The sequence below is a fragment of the Tursiops truncatus genome, chromosome 7, assembly GCF_011762595.2.
Source record: "Tursiops truncatus isolate mTurTru1 chromosome 7, mTurTru1.mat.Y, whole genome shotgun sequence".
Taxonomy (NCBI): domain Eukaryota; kingdom Metazoa; phylum Chordata; class Mammalia; order Artiodactyla; family Delphinidae; genus Tursiops; species Tursiops truncatus.
In genome coordinates, this window is record NC_047040.1 from 61,320,989 (window position 1) to 61,342,459 (window position 21,471).

Consider the following 21,471-nt stretch of genomic DNA (forward strand, 5'->3'; position numbering starts at 1 on the left):
ACTATAAAGAGTGACTCTTACTGTACCTTAATTATATCTTAATAAAAAAAATAAACCATTCCCCTCAAAATATTGTCCCATGAGAAGAAAATCTCAGACCAGGGGCGCGGATGTCAGATGCCAATTTAACAGTTACCTAAAATTGCGTCTTTGCTACTTTGACCCCTTCTCCCCCTAGACCCGACCCTAGATGGGAAAATACAGTAGCTAGGGAGTAGAAATGAGGCTGAAAGAGGAAAAAAAGCAGCTGACTTTACCCCACCACCAGCCTGGCACCCGCCCCCCCACCCCTCGCGCCAGGAATTGCAGCCTGAAAGGTACCAGAGGGAGGAAGGGGAGGAACTCTATATTGTATACAAATTTGAGGTCTTGCTTATTACACTGACCTGGACATTTAGTTGCTAAAATTAGACTGTTCTTGTGACTGAGAGGCCAGGAAAGCTACCGGATCGGCCTGAATTCAAATGGACGCGTGGAAATAATCAGCCCACAAGGGGATTTGAAGGAACAGTAAGAGAAAGAACAAAGTGACTTTATCATCACCTCCTTATGGAGCCCAGTTTGTTTAATACAATGGTTACTTGTACAATCAGTATGTTAATTACAAATGACTCATTTAATCCCTACAAGTGCCAGATAGGGAACTACTTGTATTCCAAATGAGTAAGATAGTATTATCATAGCTTAATAGAATATTGTAGAAAATGGACCCTATTTCATAATGATCCAGCACCAAAATATGTTTCCTGAGGAAGTGAACTGGGCCCACTGTACAAGCATAAACAGCAGGAAGGTACAATTCTGTGCTCTCAGACGTATTCAGATACTACAGACACCAAGTGATGGAAGATCCCTACGAGAAGGAAAATTTGTCTGCCATGCACACCTCTGCAACCCTACCTAGTGCTAGAACACTGCCTGCTATAGAGGAAGAAAACATTTGTTGAGTAACTGAATGAATGGAACTCCAAGATGCAGATAGGAAAATGAAAAACAGGAATGGCTTTTCTTTTTCCAGGTGTGAATTGCAAATTTTATTTAATTAGAATCCCAATGATTTTTAGACAAGGGGCTTGGGAACCTAAGACTGTGGGTTGAGTTGCAACTTAATAAAGGTACTGAGCATCACCTAAAGTCAGCTAGTGGAGAGTGATCCCCGTAACTGTGGTGATCCCCGTAACTATAACTGGAAACCTCTCTCTCTGCATGAAACAGATACTAAAAGAAAATTTTTTTCAAATTCTCCATGGAGAATATTTTTATTTGTTTATATTCTTCTTGCATACTCTAAAACGCACAGTGTGAATTTCCTTTCTTCAAAAACAGTTGTGAGCCTGGTCAGTTTATCCGACTTCAGAAGGTCTTCGGAAACATTGCCTTAGGTTTGTGCTAAGCAAGTCACAGAGATTGGTCATGAGCTACTACAAAATTACAGGGGATCTAGTTATTACGCAACAGTTACTAGAAAAGCGTAGAGAACACCAGACATATAGCCAGACAGAGAGGGTAACAGAAGTGCAGATGCTATGTAAGTAACAGGATTTCCATATATACGTTATGTACAGTATCAGAGTTCTCTTACAGACAGTAAACTTATGCTTAAATCATTATTTTAAGGGCACTCTAATATAAATACAAGTCTCACTAATTTTAATCTTTTCTCTTTGGCTCACAAGTGCACGAAAATACCATAATCAGTTTTTAGAACTTACTGCATTAATATATAAATAAGATACATTACAAATGGGAAGAAAATACAAGACGCCTCTTTAACATGGTAAATCTCTGAATATAAATAAGCAAATATTTCATATACCTACTATTAAACAGTCAATGAAATCATTACATGTGTTCTTCCACTCCGCCCCAAGGTCAGACAACAGAAATATCCACAATCTATACAACTTAATCTCTAAAGATACAGCAATAGTACACCTGAAACAATCAATGACTCTGCTACTGTTTTCCCCTCACAGGATACTAATGGGAAGGGCGGGACTCTTGTCAGCCAGTGGTGCTTTTTCTCATCCATCATCACTTCAGGCAGGAGAAATACTGACAATGAAGTCAACTCCTGCCAACAGCATTTCCCTTGGTCCCCGACACCTGGCATTTTGAAAAACATCTTTCCTGGGGTTGTTGCGCAAGCTGGTTTGCAGCATGTTTGGCCCTCAGTAACTGCTGAAGGTAAAGTGAATTCTCTTGGAGTGGGAGACATGCTGTGATCTATTACTAAGCCACACTCACTATACAGACATATATTTATAGAGAGAGGTATATATAGCTGTACATATATACTGTGCTCCTAATGTGCAACTTTTGAAAAAGAACATCATTTCCTGCTAACTCTAACAAGCTTAAGTAAGGTTTTAACAGTATTCTTCAAGATATTATGTTTTCCCTCAATGAAATGGCCTATGTGTTTCAGCAACATATAGAGTTTGTTCTAGAATACCAGAGGGGAAAGGGAAGTCCCAGAAACTCATGTTCTATGGACGGCAATTACAGATCCTGGCCCAGCCTCTCTATTTCCTCAATGAGGAAGTCGATATCAGACTGGGTAGCGGCTGGGTTGGAGACGACCATCCGGAAGAAGTTGGCCTTGTCCCCCTGAGGCTGGTAGCCAACCATGGTCGTGCCAGACTCCATCATCAGGGCTTTGATTTTCGGGGCCACCTTGTGAGGGAAAACACAAAACAAAACTCAAGACTGATATACCATGCTCTTTTTCAAAATGCAACCCATTTCTTAGTTGGAAAAAAGAGCAATTTTCTTTTTATTACTTGTACAAGTTTCTTCCTTGGCTAATATCTAGTGACTAATTTTTTAAATTGAAATGTAGTTGATTTACAACATTGTGATAGTTTCAGATGGACAGCAAAGTGATTCAGTTGTACACACATATATATATATATATATATATATTCTTTTTCAGATTCTTTTCCATTATAGGTTATTACAGGATATTGAATGTAGTTCCCTGTGCTATATGGTAAGAACTTGTTGTTTATCTATTTTATATGAAGTAGTCTGTATCTGCTAATCCCAAACTCCTAATTTATCCCTCTCCCATCCCCTTTCCCCTTTGGTAACCATAAATTTATTTTCTATGTCTGTGAAGTCTGTTTCTGTTTTGTAAGTTCATTTATATCATTTTTTTAGATTCCACATTCACATTCCATGTGATATTTATCTTTTTCTGTCTGACTTACTTAGTACGATAATCTCTAGGTCCATCCATGTTGCTGCAAATGGCATTATTTCATTCTTTTTTATGGCTTAGTAATATTCCATTGTATATATGTACCACAACTTCTTTATCCATTCCTCTGTCTATGGACATTTAGGTTGTCTCCGTGTCTCGGCTATTGTAAATACTGCTGCTATGAACATTGGGGTGCACGCATCTTTTCAAATTAGAATTTTCTCTGGATATATGCTCAGGAGTGGGATTGCTGGATCATATAGTAACCCTATTTTTAGTTTTTTTAAGCAGCCTCCATACTGTTCTCCATAGTAGCTGCACCAATTTACATTCCCACAAACAGTGTAGGAAGGTTCCCTTTTCTCCACACCCTCTCCAGCATGTATTATTTGTAGGCTTTTTGATGATGGCCTCTAATGACTATTTAAGTCTACCCAATCACATATTCCTACAGAAAGTACTGCGCAACTGAATTTTGAAAGTCGGACATAGGACAATGATAATAAATTCAAAATCAAAACCAAAAAATTCACATGGGCAACAACACAAATTAGGGCTTCTGTATAATCCAGTGCCTAGGATACTGTCTGGCACATGGACTCTGCTCAACAAATATTTGCTGAATGGTTAGATGAATGAAATAGTATATAAATTAAATACAATACAAACAACTATAAGTAATATATAAACTAGATATAGAAACCGACAACTAGAATGAATCAGCATTAGAACAGCCTTGAACTTAGTAAAAGATATTTTAACAGACATAGTTTAATACGAAAGTTCCTAGGAATATGTATATTATTCAACTGCGCTGCATATGACCCCTCTAATGACGAACACCAACCTAAGGCAGGGATGCGTCCTCCAGAGGTTCCCACTGATCTGAGCCGCAGTGAGGGGACAATTCAGACCCAAGAAGACTATAACAAGATGTCTCCCTACCACCCCAAGCCTTTAGCTTTTATTTCTCCTCCGTTAGAAAGACACATCAGAGTGAGGATCTTCTGACTAGCCAGAGAAATTGCAGAGGGTTAGATGAGACAAGGAGTGATTCCATACCTTGTGTAGTTTTTCCCGGCGCTCAGGGCTATCCAGAACGCCCCTGAGGCTTTGTGGAATATACCAGAAACAGACATTCGTGTGCTCAGGCTGTGGAGATTTTCATAGACAAGCATGCGTACAAACAAAACAGAAAAATTATGAGAACCTGAGAGAAAGCTGTCCCAAAACCCCTATGGACCCTTGGCGGAAGTCTCTCAGACAAAAAAAAAAAGGCTTCATGTTACTTCTATACTTGGGAGAACAACGCCTGGTTAATCCCATCATATCTGACAAGAGAACTGTTTCCCATAACCCATTTTCTAGATGACTAAAGTTACCCACCTTTCAACACTGAAATGTTAAAAAAATTACATTTGGGTCATTTTAAAAAAGGGTATTATCCATCTTGCCATTTTGTAGTGCCTCATGTATAGAAGATGCTCAAAACATAGTTAATTTTATTGGTACTGAATATTCTGAGTTTACTCTATCAATACTGAACCTTCTCTGAAGACTCAGGATTATCATAATGAAAATTAAAACTGGTTCTAATCTATAAGACAGGGCGTATTGAGATGCTTAGAACTGTTTGTGTTCCTGCCCTAAAGACTCATGGTTTTTAAGTCCTTCTGTATTCTTGCCATAGTTTTTCAGTTTCCTTCCTAGTTGCTGTCTGCCATCACTGGGCCTGCCTCTCATGGTCTAGAGACATTACATTTGTTTTAACCTGCTAGTAGAATGTTTAAATTAGTGTAAATGATGACAGTGAGGTCCCAGAGGTGAAACGTATGAGCACTGTATGATTGATTTGAACTGCTCAGGGCTCTTTTGCTCAGTTGGTGACTCTCCGGTGTGTTCCTAGTAGTTTAGGTGCCTGATATATAGACTGAATTGAATGCAGGTGGTGTTTTATTACACTGAATTATGAGTGGATGTCCTTTTGTTCAGCACTGACTCCTATTCCAACTTTTTTTTTTTTTTTTTTGCGGTACGCGGGCCTCTCACTGTTGTGGCCTCTCCCGCTGAGGAGCACAGGCTCCAGACGCGCAGGCTCAGCGGCCATGGCTCACGGGTCCAGCCGCTCTGCGGCATGTGGGATCTTCCCGGACCGGGGCACGAACCCGTGTCCCCTGCATCAGCAGGTGGACTCTCAACCACTGCGCCACCAAGGAAGCCCCCAACTTTCTTTATTCAACTGCGAGCTCCAATAGGGCAGAGACAGTACCTGTTTTGGTCACTACACTATAATCCAGCTCCTGGCCTGGGGCAAGGCACACCGCAGGCACTCAGCCAACACTGGTATGACAAGTACCTTACTGTGTGCAATACGGATCTGAACTCAGGGCAGAGACAACTCAGGGCAGAGATAACTCAGAGAGAACTGTATCTTGCTCTCTTCATAATGAATCTATTGTAAAGTAGAACTTCATTTTAGAACCAGTCTTGGAAGACAAGGATATACCCATCCTATAAGCTTCTTGGAACTGAGGAACACTTTATCGTGGAGGTACAACACCATAATAAGACCCCAGAATTATACAGGATTCAGACCTGCCAAGGAAACACCTCTTGCCTACGAAGGGCTGGCTGAGAACTATATCTTTTCTAGAAGAAGTGAAGGGGAAAAGTCATCCCAATGCTACCAGAAGAAACATTCATGGACACAGAGGGAAGTAAATGAAGAGTGCTAGAATGAAAATTCAGAAGCAGCTTCTGGCAACGTGGGACACTACAGCTTCAGGAGCTTCCCTCAAGAGATTTTCCAGAAATGCTATACATCTAGTCCAGGATGATAACTTACCTCACCATCAAAAACCATCTCAAATTCCTCTCTGTTTTTAATCTTGGCATAGAGGTATTCTGCCAGCTCCAAGCATTTGTTGATCTGATTTTCAAAGCCCACTGTGCCCTGTTTTAAAAAAGGAAAAGTCATGTTTGTTGGTGACAGGCTGAATTTCCCTGTGATGGCATCAAGAGGGCTATGCTGTCTTTGTCTATCGGAAATATATGTAAGGGTATTCTTGGAGATGGTTAGCAAGAACCATCTCACTAAATATGTATGGCTTTCTCATAGCTCTGCATGCGACAAAGTGTGCCTCGTCTCTTTTGAAGGCACTCTAGTCTCTGGGCAGTTATTCTCAACAGGGCTTTTAGCTTCTTGCTAGTAATTCACAGTCTGAAGCCCATTTCTGGTTTGCTTTAGGATAATGCCACCCAAACTGTTGTCTATGGACTGAGGCCAGTCCACAAAATGTAACCAGTCCATGATAAGATGAGTCCAAAAATTGAGATTAAGTAATAAGGGACTTTTATGGTCACTTGACAGAGTAATTTTATGCCTACTGAACTGCATTTTTAAAATCGGTGTTCATACTTAGTATGGCTTTTTATTTCACCTTTCTAGCAATTCATTTATTGTAGTGTACAATAAATGAATTAAGTGAAGACCAATTTATCGTACTGGTCTATGAGAGGTTAAAAACACCCCAGCCGGTTCTTCACCACAGATAGTTGGAGAAATACTACTTTAGAACCCACCTTCCGCAGCAGGAAGTCCTGGCCAAACACGTCCCCCTCACTCCCAGGCAGGCTACCTTCCATGTAACACGGTATTACCCCTTTCTAGTGAGAGGCAGGCAGGCAGATGGGGAAGCACTGGTCTCAGGATGTGCCCTGAGATGGCAGTAGCTCCATCTATTGACAAACTGATTGAGCATGAGTTTCCAAAGCCAGCATGGCTGATTAGTAACAGCAGCTTGGGGGGGGGTTGAGTGGGTTGGTGTTAACAAGGAGAGCAGATGCACGAGGCCTGTGGGTTACTAATGTGTCTGGGCCAAGCCCAACACTGGCAAAGCAGCAGCAGCCGCCGAGCAGTGCTCGGGCCAGTCCACTTTCTTCTTGGGAAGGAAGCCCGCACCAGGTCCCACGTTGGTAACCAATAAATACTCTTTGAGCTAAACTTCCAGCAGACTGTTCAAAGCGGTTATTGTCAGGCAAAACCAAGGCACAAATTACTGAGACAGGCCATGTGGTTATCATATTTCTGAATGATAGGGCTCTTTCTCTTGTTGCAATTTATGACTATTTATATGCTTAAAATACCTATGATTACTCTGTGGTAGAAATCAAATTCAGACTGTTTCTATATTAAAACAAAATAACTTAATGAGGAAAAAACTAATAATCCATCAAATTCTTCTTACAGAAAAAACATTGGACTAGATGTTTGGCTGAAACCCTTTTTTGTTTTGGTATCAGGTGACCCGATCTTATATATGGAAATTTATTTAAATTACTTTAACAGTAGAAAAATAAAACGATGGCTGCAATATAAAGCTGTGAAATAAAAATTGCCCTTACTTGATTGCATACAAATACTTTTGAAATAAACAGTCCCATGGTATTCCTCTCCCTCACCCCCACTGGGGGAAGTTCCAGTAGTTTGCTTTTTTTTCTAGACACAGAAATGCATCCTGAAAGACTGATGAATGCAGACATAGCATGCCTCAGTCTAGGATTTCTTAGAATAAAGTATGCATTTTCTAGAAGAGAGTATAGAAGTACACATAATGGGAAAGCCTTTATTTAAAGAGAACTTAAAACTGTCATATATATCCCATGATTTGAGGCCATATAAAGGAACTCAGGGTTCTGCACAGAATAATGTAGTAATTTTATCTTTATCTCTTTCTCTACATCTGCACTAAACAATTTCAGCATCCCTAAGGACTGCTGTGGAAGTCCTTATCTTGACAAAATTTTTGGTGCTTATAAGAGAAAGTGATAAGAAAAGTCATGCTAATTCAAATTGAGGAGACTGAATGGAAGGAGAGAGAATTTGACATAAGGGATAAAGTGATTTCATTTGCAAAGAAAATACAGTTAACTCAATTATCTAGATATTGATTTCGTACATAATGGATTATCTGGGATATATCTTTGCCTCACTTTTGCCAGCTAGCCTGTGCAAATTACATTTCTGCTCTATTTCCTGTAATGCCCTCCTTCGTACCTTTGCTTTCCACATCAGCCAGAACTTGAAGATGTCCACATGGCGGCCACACTGAATGGCTTTATCCCCAGTGTCGTAGGAGACGTCATACTGCTTGTCTGGCTGGAAGAGGTACCCTGCACACATCTGGTTGCATCCTTGGAGGATACCCTGTAATGGAAATCAAGACAGGCGTGCATCTGTATTCACAGGGCAGAGGTGTGGATGGTTTTGAAACAGGGCAGGCCGGACTTAGGGTCACATACAATCTTTCTTCTAACGTCTCATGAGGCCGTGCACTTGTTCTGATGTCCTTCTCCAAAACCACCCTTGGAAAACCCTTCGCCCCTTCTCCTCTATCACTCTGATTGGAAAACGATCTTTTGTCTCAGATGCCAACAACAAGAGCCCACCCTACTGTCCCTCTAAGGAGCATCTGGAAACGTCCATGGGTGTTTTCGGTTATTTCACAGACTGGAAGTGCTAGGGCATTCAGTCAGCAGGGGTTGGAGATATAAACTTCCTGTAGAGGGTGGGACAGTTTCATGCGTAGAAGAATTTTCCTCCGCCAAAGCACCCCCTAAAAAGTGTTCCAATCCTTTCCGGGAGCTCCTATGAAGTTAACAGGCGCTCTACTTAGGAGTGGAGTAAAAAGCTTGTACAGGTACTGGCCCCCACGGGTTGGTGACAGGCTTTTGAAGACGCCTCAGTGTGCAACAGTTTTACTGGAGGAACAAGGCCCTCCACGGCAGGGCCCTATTAGATTCTTAGGAAGAGAATATACTACCTATTGTTCTGAGTGCCTTACCGGCATTTTGTCAGTGCGGTGACATGGTTAAGAGCTCAAGCTTTGGAGCCAGAGTACCCAAGTCTGAAATCCGGCTGACGTTTGCTAATTTGGGCAAGTTATACAACTATTGTCATTTACAGAAGCTTTTTGGTCAACATTCCTTGTTGCCCTAAGTTGACATTTGTAGTTGTGGTTCCAAATAAGTTGTTTCAGCTCTTGGGACCACAAACTCAAATAATGCCCTTGTAGTTTCTATCACTGGCAGGGCCCTGGGGGCTGAACAAGGAAGAAGGACAGTTCAGAGCAAGGGCCAACAGGATATGCTGGGTTAGCCGAAGGCTAACATGCGCAGGTGGGAAAGAACAGCCATGGCAGGCCCAGTGGGGCTGTCAATCTTGTGAGTTCCTCAGCCAGTACTGTAAAAAAAAAAAAACAAAAACAAACAAACAAAAAAAAAACCATGCTTTTCTCTTTTTGTGCCTTCTAAAGGGTGTGCAGGCCACCAGCTCATCTTTGGGGGAAGGGCAGACCTTTTCCTTGACCAGGATGGCGGAGCACTGCAACAGCACGCCCATCATCTTGTGAGGATTCCAGGTGACTGAGTTGGCCCTGAAAGAAACACATGATGCTCTGAGGAGGAGGTGCAGGAGTCGGCAAGAGGCAACCATCCTCTTGAGGAAAACATCACCCACCGCAACTCAAGTCAAGACAAGTTTTCGACACCTTGTCCCCTAAATTGACTAATCAAGTGGTAAACAAATATTTTGCAGGCAGTCTCAGAGCACTAAGTGGCAGACTGCCTCTTCTAAATAACTGTATTAATACTACCTAACATTTATGAACATCATTTATTATGTATCCTATTGTTCTAAGAGTGTTACAGGCATTTATCAGTGCAGTGTCATGGTTGAGGGCTCAAGCTTTGGAGCCAGAGTACCCAAGTCCGAAACCTGGCTCTGACATTTGCTAGTTTGGGCAAGTTACATAACTCCTTTGAGCCTCAGTTTTCCTGTCCGTAAAGTGGGGAGAACAGTATCTGCCTCAAGGAATTGAATAAAATGAGTTAGTAAATATATAATGCTAATAACCATGCTTGAATACTTAATTCTCACAACAATCCTATCATATAGGGACTATTATCACCCCTATTTTAGATAGAGAGACTGAGGCACAAAAGGGTTCAATACATCACCCAAAGTCACACAGCTGGGAAGCGCTGGAGCCAAGATTCAAGTTCAGGGAGTCTAACTGTCGAGCCAGTGTTCATATCCTCTCCACTAGACTGCCTCCCTCTAGGCTACAGACTCAGCTTCTTTCTGCCTTCCCATTCTTACTAATGAATTGGACTGGTGACGCTGACCTACCTGCTTATAAGGTAGTATGAAGACTGACACATAAAAGCAAGGATCAGTTGGACAATTCTAGACTTTGGCTACTTAGCAGCATTGTTTAAATGCTAAATAAACATAATCTTGCCTGTTTAGGCTGCAATGATAGCTTAACAAGCATGGTCTCCTAGCAACCACAACACTCCGTCAGACACAATTAAATGGTTAAGGAGCACACTAGCTAGGACATTAGGGAAACAACTGTAATGTATGATGATTAAAGCTTAGGTAGCTCCTTTCCAATGGCCTAGCCCACAGCTGGGCTCTATGCTTTAATACCTGTGAAGGATGTTTTCCCCAGACATAGCAATTGGCTCGGAATTATACTGCCTCTGCTCTCCCTGGAGCTAAATTCCTGCTGTGAATTTTTAACCTCTTCATCTTGCTTAGGTGCATAAGAGGGAAAATAGTTTAGTGTATACATGACCACAGGCGTACGCTGTATCTCAAGGAGAAGAAAGAAAGGCCTGATGTACTTTCCCCCATGTGCATAATAAAAACCTTTATGAAAGAGACTGTGAAAAGTTCTAAGAAAAGTTGACTAAATGTTTATTTCATTAAAAAACATCAGTGTCGGACTTCCCTGGTGGTGCAGTGATTAAGAATTTGCCTGCCAATGCAGGGGACACGAGTTCAATCCCTGGTCCAGGAAGATCCCACATGCTGCAGAGCAACTAAGCCTGTGTGCCACAACTACTGAGCTTGCGCTCTAGAGCCCGCGAGCCACAACTACTGAAGCCTGCGCGCCTAGAGCCTGTGCTCCACAGCAAGAGAAGCCACTGTGATGAGAAGCCCGCGCATGGCAACAAAGACCCAGCACAGCCAAAAATAAATAAATTTATTAAAAAAAAAAATCAGTCAAGCCTTATTTAGAAGGTAGTGAATTTAATCCATTTTCTCATTGCTATCATTCACTGAATCATTAAACAATTACACATAGGGACTTCCCTGGTGCAGCAATGGTTAAGAATCTGCCTGCCAATGCAAGGGACACAGGTTCAAGCCCTGGTCCGGGAAGATCCCACATGCCGCGGAGCAACTAAGCGCGTGTGCCACAACTACTGAGTCTGTGGTCTAGAGCCTGTGAGGCACAACTACTGAGCCTGTGTGCCACAGTTACTGAAGCCCGCGTGCTTAGAGTCCGTGCTCCGCAACAAGAGAAGCCACTTCAATGAGAAGCCCGCACACCGCAACGAAGACCCAACGCAGACCAAAACATTAAATAAATAAATAAATAAGTTTAAAAAAACCAGTTATACATAGATCTCACAAAATGTCTTAAATGTTTTTTGAATGTCCTAAAGGTCTGAAGTAAATGATTCTTTGGTGCTACAGGTGGAAAGTAATAAGACATGACGTGGATTCAATGTCCTTCAGAAGACATATGTACTTTAAAATGTTAGAAAAGAAAAAGTCTAGTGCAAAATTTTTCAAGTTTTTCTTGACTCAAAGATGGAAAATGGAAATTGCCTGAGAAATCTAAAGTACAGCTGGACTGGCTTATCTACATTTAAGATCTTGTCCTCCAAGTTAAGGGTCATATAACTATGCTTCAACGAGTCAGTCTCACTCACTTCAATACTGGCCTTTCAAAACTGAAATGCGGGCTTCCCTGGTGGTGCAGTGGTTGAGAGTCCGCCTGCCGATGCAGGGGACACGGGTTCGTGCCCCGATCTGGGAAGATCCCACATGCCGCGGAGCGGCTGGGCCCGTGAGCCATGGCCGCTGAGCCTGCGCGTCCGGAGCCTGTGCCCCGCAAAGGGAGAGGCCGCAACAGTGAGAGGCCCGCGTACCGCACACAAAAACAAAAACAAAACAAAAAAACACAAAAAACTGAAATACAAGGGAAGAGGCACAGGAGAGGTAACAAACACTGAAGCCACTGGAGTGCTTTCCCTGACGCCTGCTCTCCGTCCACTTCTCCACCCTCGGTCTGCTCTCACTGCTCTCACTTTGCTCCAGCCACAATGGTCTCGGTGACAGTCCTTCCTCCAACTTTCCAAGAACAGTCCTACCTCAGGGTCTTTGCATTTGCCCTTCCCACTGCCTGGAACACTCTTCCTTGTATTCATGCTTCCTCTCTCCCTTTATCCCAGTATCTGCTGAACCGCCTCCTCCTCAGAAAGGCCTCCAACTACACTGTCTAAAATAGCATGGCTTGGCAGATGAAATATCTTTGTTCATGAGACAAGTTAGGTAAGCTGAGTGTCTTACCCTTTTCCCAGCTTAATGGGAAACGTAAGCTTAGTGAGAATAAAGAATGAAATAAGTCAGCACCCCTTTCTGTGCCCTTGACAAACTCCCATTTAGCCTCCAAATCCCCACACTGGTAAGTCTCTCTTCTCTCCTACCCGGGCACCTTGCAATCACATCTATTGTTGAGCATATCACATGGTGTGGTAACTATCTGCATACTTGTTTTTTTCTCTTTCCAAATCGTGAATTGAGGCGAGAACTCATTTGACCGGGAAATCCATCATCTTTAATTTCCCAGTGCCTGGCATACAGTAAGTGCTCAATAAGTGCCTACTGAACAAAAGTGAGCTTAGAGTGAATAAGACGTTGGGAATCAGGGCAGGGACATTAGGGACTCAGCGGCACAGCGTGTTGCATGGCCTGAACGGAGGGGGGCCCTGTGCTCAGCCCTTACCTTTCTATGCCGCTGAGTTTATGGCGGTGCTTCTGAGACATGAGCAGCCCGCCACCCCAGGCAGCCTGTGAGGACAGAGAAAAAGAGAGGGAGAGGGAGGTGGCGCTGAGGAGTCCACGCCCGGTCACTTCACATCTCTAGCGAAACATGAGCGAGAATGTAAACAGCGAAAAGCGTAAGCTTCTCTGACAAATGGAACCCACGCTGACTGTTCCACCAGGGGCAGTTGTGCTTATTCATCGTTTATCACTTCTTCAAAAGTTCCTCCTGGTTAACGTCAGAGTCGCAGTGCAAGTGATACAGGTAAATAGGGGCTGAGTCTGTGGTGCTGAGACCCAAGGCCCAAAGTGCTCTGGAAAGCCAGGGACACTTGAGGAGACAAGGGGCGGAGCTCCGGGAGCGACACAAAGGACTAGGGACTGCTGTCTGATTCTGCCCAGAGCAGAATTCTAAGGGCTCCTGAAAAACTCACAAGGCAGCAGCCCTGGTGGGCTTGGAGGTCCCACAACCACTCCTGCAACAGCAAGACATTTTTATGCATCCTCTGATGCATGGGGATCGAATATCTTGGGACACCATGTGACACAAGAACAGCCTTTGTTATCATTTGTCCAATAGCAGGGCAGATCACCCCACTGTCTAGTTGTGAGAGGTTAAACCCATAAGAGAATGGAGAGAGAAAAAGGAAAAAACACATCCAGTCACACATGTGAAAATGTACCTCTTATGTTCCTAGGAAAATTTGGAACTAAATCTCTTAATTGATAACACCTTCCATATGCTGCCTTATTTTTCCTACATGTACCAGATATGCATTTCTTTCTTTCTTCTTTTCTTCCTTTCTCCTTCCTTCCTTTTTTTTTTTTTTTGGAAGAAAAGTGTCATAGATGGCTGGACTGAAGGCAGATAGCTGAGTGCCCAGATTCAGACTCATGGCCACTTTCTATACGTTGTATCTTACATCTTTTCCCTCTGAAATCAGTTGTCCTTCACTCTTAGACATTTGTTCAGACAAAAGCTTTCCGGGAAAGTGACAGAGATGAAATTCTAGGATGAATCACAGATGACAGCAATTGGCCAGTAAGGACTGGGTGAGCCCCAGAGGATGGACAGGCGTGTGGTGTGCACCTGTCATGAATGGCCTGCTAGGGGCCAGAGAAATGTAGTGGGGAGAGAGGCAATGGGAGAAGCTGGAGGCAAATTATAAAGCAGAGCTGCTTCCACCCCCCCGACGGGATCGGGCCACTCTGAGTTACAGCGCTTACATCGACATGCAGCCAGAGGTTGTATTTCTCACATATATCTGCAATCTCCTGTATGGGATCAAAAGCGCCATAAACAGTCGTGCCGGCAGTTGCATTGACATACAGAGGAATGTATCCCTATAAGGTAAGAGGGACAAGCTGATTAGTCTTTCTAACCTCCCTCCTTTCCACATGAAGGAGAAGAATTACTGTAGCATTTATTTCCAGCAGAGATCAGCTAAGCTGGTGTGTTATCAGATACTATATCTGAGACTATTCTCTGTTAGCTCATTCACTCATTCCTTCATTTATTCAACAAATATTTTTGAAGACTTTCATGTGCCAGGCCCTGTTGTGGATGCTGGGAATACAGCAGTGAGCACAAAAGATGAATATTTCTGTCCTTGTGGAGTTTGCATTCTCGTCGGGAGTGACTGACAGTCAACAAAATTAAATAAGCAAAATAAATAGCATGTTTAGTAGTGATAAGTTCTATGGCAAACAATAAAGCAGGAAAGAGTAATAAGTGGAGTGATGGGCAGGTATCTGAGTGTCATCTGGACATTCTACATTTTAGAAGCTGTGCTGTTCTAAGTGTATTGAGGTAATAATAATACTGAAGCATTGTTTGGTTATTGAAAACAGGTCTATACACTGTTTCCCTAAGAGTAGATACAGTAAAATTTTGGTGTGAACAAGAAATAAATGAGAAAGTGAAGTAATAGAGCTCAGACAGGGTTGGGGAAGTCTATGAGTTCTAGGAGTTCCTCCTCTGCCCCTTGCTCAGTCCTAGCGACATTTCTGTCTCCTCTGCTGAGACCCGGCAAACAACCATAGTTAGAGAAGGAGTTACAAGAATGTAACCAAAACAACAATGAGTTGGTAAATGGCCTGACAGCTACTTGGCAGTGCCTCGTGCATATATCTGTTCTATGCGATTTTTCTGTTTAAGAGAATTTATTGAGGCTGGATTCACCAAGTATCATGGGCCAACTGCCAGGGCATGCAAGCAGTTTGCTAAATAGAATCCTAACCTTAAATGATACTTGTTAAAATGAGATTATACTTAACAAGTAGCAAGTGAAAACCTCAATTAGGCTGCATCTTCATGAGACGCGGATAGTGGATTTACTGAAGTACATCAAACTAGTCATTTGGCACAGTGAAGACAGAACAAGTGGTTTAATGACTGAATTTTCCACTTTTCAAAAAAAATTGATATTGTGTAGACACAGCTTTAAAGCCATGTCATCACACAAGTTGAAAATAAGCAAACATCTGAGAAAAGAATTTTAGAAACACAATAAAATTATCTCTTATATTATCAAACACTTTTATTGTCTAGGGCAGAAAGAAGGTATTTTAAAAAATCGATATTCACCAGAGTTCAGATGCACTGTAGAGTACATACCTTTTGCTTGGCTTCAAGAATTTTTGCCTCTAAATCAGCTGGAATTATCTTCCCCCTGTAATTATTGTAAAAGGAGAGAAATTAAAATGAACAATCAGTGAGATTGCACATGGAAAAAAACTTCAACAGCAGCAAAAAGTAATTTAATCAGATATTTTCAACAGACCATTAGCAGCTTGGCACACTGTACTGAGTCAGTCCTTAAGCACAATAAAACAAATTTAACAGATGAGCACATTTAATACATCAAGAACCTAATATTCACTCTCCCCTGCCTACCTTTCATTGCACTTTATCAAAATCACATTGTCGGTTCCAAAGCCAAGTGCAGCCCCAGCTTTCTTTATGGAATAGTGACTCTGCAACAGAGGATGGAGGTTAGATGTTAGACAGTCCCTTGGAAAACACCACAATCCATGTGCAAGAGCACCCAACTCACGTGTTCTGAGGTGAAGAGGACCAGCTTGGGTACGGCTGCCATGCCCTTTGTCTTAACTTCCGGGAAGTACTTGTAGCGAGCCGCCATGATGCTGTACATGTTGGATATGGCTCCCCCTATCGGCAAGCAGACACATTGGGAGCTGTTGGGACTTCCTCATTACTGTTTCTAACAAAAAAGGCTGACGTGGTGTCTCAAGAGACAAGGGAGGTCAGAAAGGGGAAGGACAATATCGTGATAGGTTTTGCTGGCTTCCCTGTTGCCAGGGCTTCCCTCTGGTCCCTTTGCCCTGGAGATACAGATAATCACACTTATTACCAAAGCCATTTAGGCAATTTGGCTGGAGGTGATTCACATACTCTGGTGCCTGTCCCACCTCGAAGCCTAGACAGGAATATAAGGGGTGGCAGAAGCAGCGGCTGCAAAGAGATAGGTGAGTTACAACCCTCCTGCTTCCATTTTCTGCTCAATCTATTTACTGAACAAAGATGAATCTTTTCTCTGAGTCAGAAAGACAGAGGAAGAGAGAGTAATAGAGCCTATGGAAGGAAACAGTGACATTGCCTGGATACTCTCCTCAAAGAACAGCCCAACTGAGTTATTGAGTCATTTAGAAGAACTCCAAGTGTATGAAAATAAAACCAAACTCGTGTTTACTTAAATCAAGATGCAAGGAGAACTGAGGTAACCACGTACGTCTGGCCAACACAAACAAGTCATGTTTGCATCAGTTACCTGACAAACAGGCAAATTCATGGACTGATTCAATTGCCTGAACAATTGCCATTTTTATTTTTTCTCTTCCCTTTGTACACAGTCACACTGTCTCTGACACCACTCCAAACTCCCTCCTTTCTACAAGATTATCTGTCCTTGTTTTAAAGATTCTTATTGTATCTATATTGAACTAGAGATTTAAAGTAGATATACTATTTTGGCCAAAACTGATCTGTCCACTGATAATCTTGATTCTCTGATCCCCAGCTTAATCAAACTGCTATCGACAGACCAGAATTGTTTAGCATGATTTAGACACAGCCTTTGCCAGTGAGTACAGGTTTAGGCACAGCCTTTGTTGGTTAGTACACATAGAATGTAGCATGCTTGCTAGCCTTCACTCTGACAAAGGTAAGAAGGCAGGACTATTGAAAAAATTGTTATTCTTCTACAAACTCACTTTGTGTTTAGTGTTCTCATGGACCCCAAGGACCCATACTGCAAACCTTGAGGAGAGCCGGGGAAAGAGAACAGAAACCTACCAGGAGAAAATATCCCATCACCATCTTTACTTGACCATCCAATTATCTCTCTCATCTTCTTAAGTGTTATTTGCTCCATGAGGACAAACACTGGTGCAATTTCATATGTAAACCTGGAAAGGTGGTGAGAAAAAGAATGAAAATAAAGAAGTCAAACCACTTATTTGGGGAACACAGATAACTGGTTTAGCATTTGGACTTGGGTTCGAATAAAAAACGTTTAAAACCACTAAAACAATTAATTTCCTGGAAATGCACTGTCATCAATCATAAAATGTCAGAAACCAGCCTGGGTTACCGAGAGAGGATGTGGAAGTACCTGCTCTGTGATTCTTCACCAACAAAACAGACTTTCATCTCAACGGAATGTCTTAGGTGTGGTCCACCCAGAGAAACAGAAGGAAAGAAAATGACTTTTCTGGGTCCCTTTCACCTCTAAGATTATAGGGTGATGCAAATGCTAATTGAAAAAATGTATTCTAAATTCTATACAAATGGTTTGCAACATTTTAAAAAAAAACTGATTGCCAACTTCACACTTGTAGAATTTATAAAACCCAGAGCCAAAGTCTGTATTTTAATTTTTTTTGGCCGAGGTAGGTGGCTTGCAGGATCTTAGTTCCCCGACCAGGGATTGAGCCCGCGCCCTCAGCAGTGAAAGCACGGAGTCCTAACCACTGGACCATCAGGGAATTCCCAAAAAGTCTATCTTTTAAAAACAATGTAAATACCTGAAAGCTAACCATGAAGATAATTGGAAGTATTGACCTAGGTTTTAAAGATCTCAATATAATTATCTACATGGTTTTTCTACTGATAATCCCTAAGGACAGCAACGCTTCTATAATTCTCTGAAGTCGATATCTGTCAAGAATAATTGTAAGTGACAATTTTCTAATTATCAATTACAAAAAAACAAGAAGAATGTCAACTGGCATACACAGCTAACTGTGGGCATCAAGATATTCTGGTAGGTTAGCTTTGTCTTCTAATTAACTGACTTAAAAGTAGCAAGCCATGCTCTTCTCAAAGCCATTCAAAACACAGTCTGGTGACTAATCATTGAAACAAAATCATGGTACCAAGGCAAAGGGCTTAAGAGAAATCAAAGAAGGTCCATCCACAGAAAATTAAACCAGAAAACAAAAAGATATTTACTGACTATGAGACTTTGTCTTTCTTCTTTTTGCTTGGCCTTCTTAAGCATTAGAGATTGTGGGCTCGGCTCAGACAATGCTCGCCGAAGGGAGATTCCTAGATTGACTCAGCCAAGTGATACGGGGAGACTTCATCCCTGGTTAGGGTGTTTAGGCTGAAATGCCAATGCTGGGAATTAATGGGAATTTTTGCTGGCTTCATGATTTAGAAAAGCTATTTGCAAGGATGAAATAACAATTGTTGTACAAAGACCCAGGTGAAGGTACTAAATTTTAATCATGGAGAAAAATAATCAAATTAATCACATGGTGGTAAAAGAGGACAAAAAGATCCTGAAGGATCCTCAGGGTATATCTCCTCATAGAAGAATTTTGTTTGCAAAAAGAATATGTCCATTTTCCTTGGGAGGAACCTTGAAATTTAGGAGGAAGACCCTTGGAAATCATGTGTTCAGTTACCATCACCTCTGGAGGTCACAATCATGCTTTGGTTCTGCTCTGAGCCCCATCACCGTAGCAACCAACACTCCCTCATGTCTGATGGCCTGATAAAGGAAGAAGAAGAGAAGGGTTCCTGGTTTAGCCTGTGCTGCTGAGTGTACCAAGGGGCAAACTCATGATGTGGTTCTAACCATTCTTGAACAAATGCGTTATCAACAGTGCCACTGATTGTTGGAAATGTTGGAATGGCAAAAATGTTTGCATGGTGAAGAGGTACTGGTGGCAGTGTGTGTGTTTAAGTCTCACAGTACCAAATGAGAAGGCTCTCTAGGGTAAGGCAAGGAACCAATGGAATCATACACCATAATATCAGAACCTTATCAAGGATTGGATGAAAGCTGGACCAGAGTCAAGTCAGTGCAGGAACCACATGGGGAAGGGAGAAAGGATGGGGTTGAAGGCCAGAGGGTTGGTCCACTTCAGCATCTGAATCAATTTAGGGCCCAGGTTTGCATGAATTAGTCTTCTTACCAGGAATATGGCTATTACTCTCAGGATCAGGAGGAAGAGTCTAGAGAGTTTGATCGTGAGATTATCTGATCTCATCTATCTCAGGTTCCTTACTTATGCCAGGTTCCTGATTCTGAAACCTTTCTTTCAGTTCTGTTCAACAAATATTTAATGAATGACTATTTTCTTCCAAATGGCTTTTTACGTACTGCGGAGACAAAGATGTCATAAGACACAATTCCCAACCCTGAGGAGGAAGCTTACTAGGATGAATCCAGCATCTTGGCCTTAGCTGCATCCTATTTGACAGTCCCTGCCTGGGTCTGAAGGATCAGTTACCCCACAGCTAACACCAAGCTTATTCCGATTCGTGACCTTAGTCCTGACACCCTCTCCTAGAAGCTGGTAGATTGCCCCACGGCTGTTGATCCTCAGCCAGACCTGTCACATGGGCTAACGTGGTGCCCCCATTCCTGACACTTCCTCTGAACCTGCCTTCTCATCCTCGGCCGTGTTTACAACTGGGAGTCTGCCTGCATCCAGAGCCTTAGAGAAGACCTTGAAGTTCACCCTAGAGCAGTGGTTCTTAACTTAATTGAGATCACAGACACTTTTGGGACTCCTAGGAAAGCTATGGTCCCTCTCTCCAGGAAGAAAATGAGGATATGCACATCATTTTGTATACACTTGTAGGAGAGTCTCCTCTTGCAACTGGGACTCCAGGTTTGGTACCCCTTCCGTAAATGACAGATGAAAGTGGATAAAGGCAAGAGATGAAAGGTCAAATATAGATTCAGAAGAAGCTAGTTTGATGCGAAAGTCATAGTACAAGATGACATTTCAGAATCGGAGGATAAGAAACTAAACCTGCTAAAAGCTCTAGGTTGAAGCATAAGAACATGGGATTGAAAGTAAGGGTTTAAAAACAGTATGATTGTGACATTCAGGGAGTGACACTAAAGGAGAGTTTTTATATTCTGAGTAGGGTAGTGAGTCAGCCCTGTTTTAGTAGTTCAACTCACCTTCCCAGTGGGATTAACGGAGGCAAATTGATTGTTAAGCTGATTTTCTCTGATGGCAGAATCTGCTGGTTGCTAACCAGTATCAAAATTTCCCTTCCTTCATTCAATTTTATTTGGAGTTGCAGTTCATCCAGATCAAAGACTATTTTCTAGCCTCCCTAGGTGTGGCCATTGGATTAAGTTCTAGCTAAAGAGATGCTATGAGAAATGTCTTGTGGAGCTTCTGAGAAGGTTTCTTAGAAGGAAAGAGTGTGTTTCCCTTTTGCCCTTCCTCCTTCCCTCTTTTCTTTCTTTCCTTCCTTCCTCCCTCTGCCTGCATTCCTTCCTGAGATCTGGAACACATAAATGATGGCTGGAACTCCAGCAGCTAGTTTGCACCATGAAGTAACTTTGAAGATGAGAGCCACATGCCTCAGTATGAACCAGGAAGGCACAAGGATCCTGCATCCCTGGTGACTGCCAAACCAGGAACTTCTTTAACGAGAGGAAGAAATAATTTTCTATGTTGATTCTCTAACTTGACACTCCTCTTAGATTTTATCCTCCTTATGGATGTGGTGGGTGGCCCATCTCTACCTTAAAAGATAACACACCTGAGGGGGAGCTTAGTGAGCCCCTTTGGTGTCCAGAGATGACGAGAGACAGAAACAAAAGAGCTGGGAAGTTGAAGGGAGGGGTTGCAAATGGCAACAGTGACCTATGGGTTGGCTGCCTTTCCTGGGTGTATGCATTGTACCTTGTATACACTGGGCACTTAAGACTGGTGTCTGTTTTAGTCTTCAGAATCACTATGTAAGGTGGATACAATTATTCTTCATTTTTCTGAAGAAGAAACTGGGGTTCAGAGAAATTCAGTGAGTTGTTTCAAGATCTCACATGTAGGATGTTTCCAAGCTGGAATTCCATGTCCTTTACATCAC

General features: G+C 42.3%; 1 protein-coding gene across 1 annotated transcript in view; it reads right to left on the reverse strand.

The window, feature by feature from the left end:
- Nucleotides 1-1,097: 1,097 nt before the first annotated feature.
- The window catches only part of GAD1 (glutamate decarboxylase 1), a 40,657-nt gene continuing 20,283 nt past the window's right edge, over nucleotides 1,098-21,471 (reverse strand). Inside the window, exons 7-17 of the mRNA XM_033860409.2 lie at nucleotides 17,422-17,534; nucleotides 16,163-16,278; nucleotides 16,003-16,082; nucleotides 15,724-15,778; nucleotides 14,334-14,450; nucleotides 13,069-13,133; nucleotides 9,561-9,639; nucleotides 8,262-8,411; nucleotides 6,051-6,158; nucleotides 4,268-4,357; nucleotides 1,098-2,676 (exon numbers count right to left, since the gene is read on the reverse strand). Of these exons, the coding sequence (XP_033716300.1) occupies nucleotides 2,503-2,676; nucleotides 4,268-4,357; nucleotides 6,051-6,158; nucleotides 8,262-8,411; nucleotides 9,561-9,639; nucleotides 13,069-13,133; nucleotides 14,334-14,450; nucleotides 15,724-15,778; nucleotides 16,003-16,082; nucleotides 16,163-16,278; nucleotides 17,422-17,534 (1,147 nt within the window). The 3' untranslated portion in view covers nucleotides 1,098-2,502. The remainder of the gene's footprint in view (nucleotides 2,677-4,267; nucleotides 4,358-6,050; nucleotides 6,159-8,261; nucleotides 8,412-9,560; nucleotides 9,640-13,068; nucleotides 13,134-14,333; nucleotides 14,451-15,723; nucleotides 15,779-16,002; nucleotides 16,083-16,162; nucleotides 16,279-17,421; nucleotides 17,535-21,471) is intronic.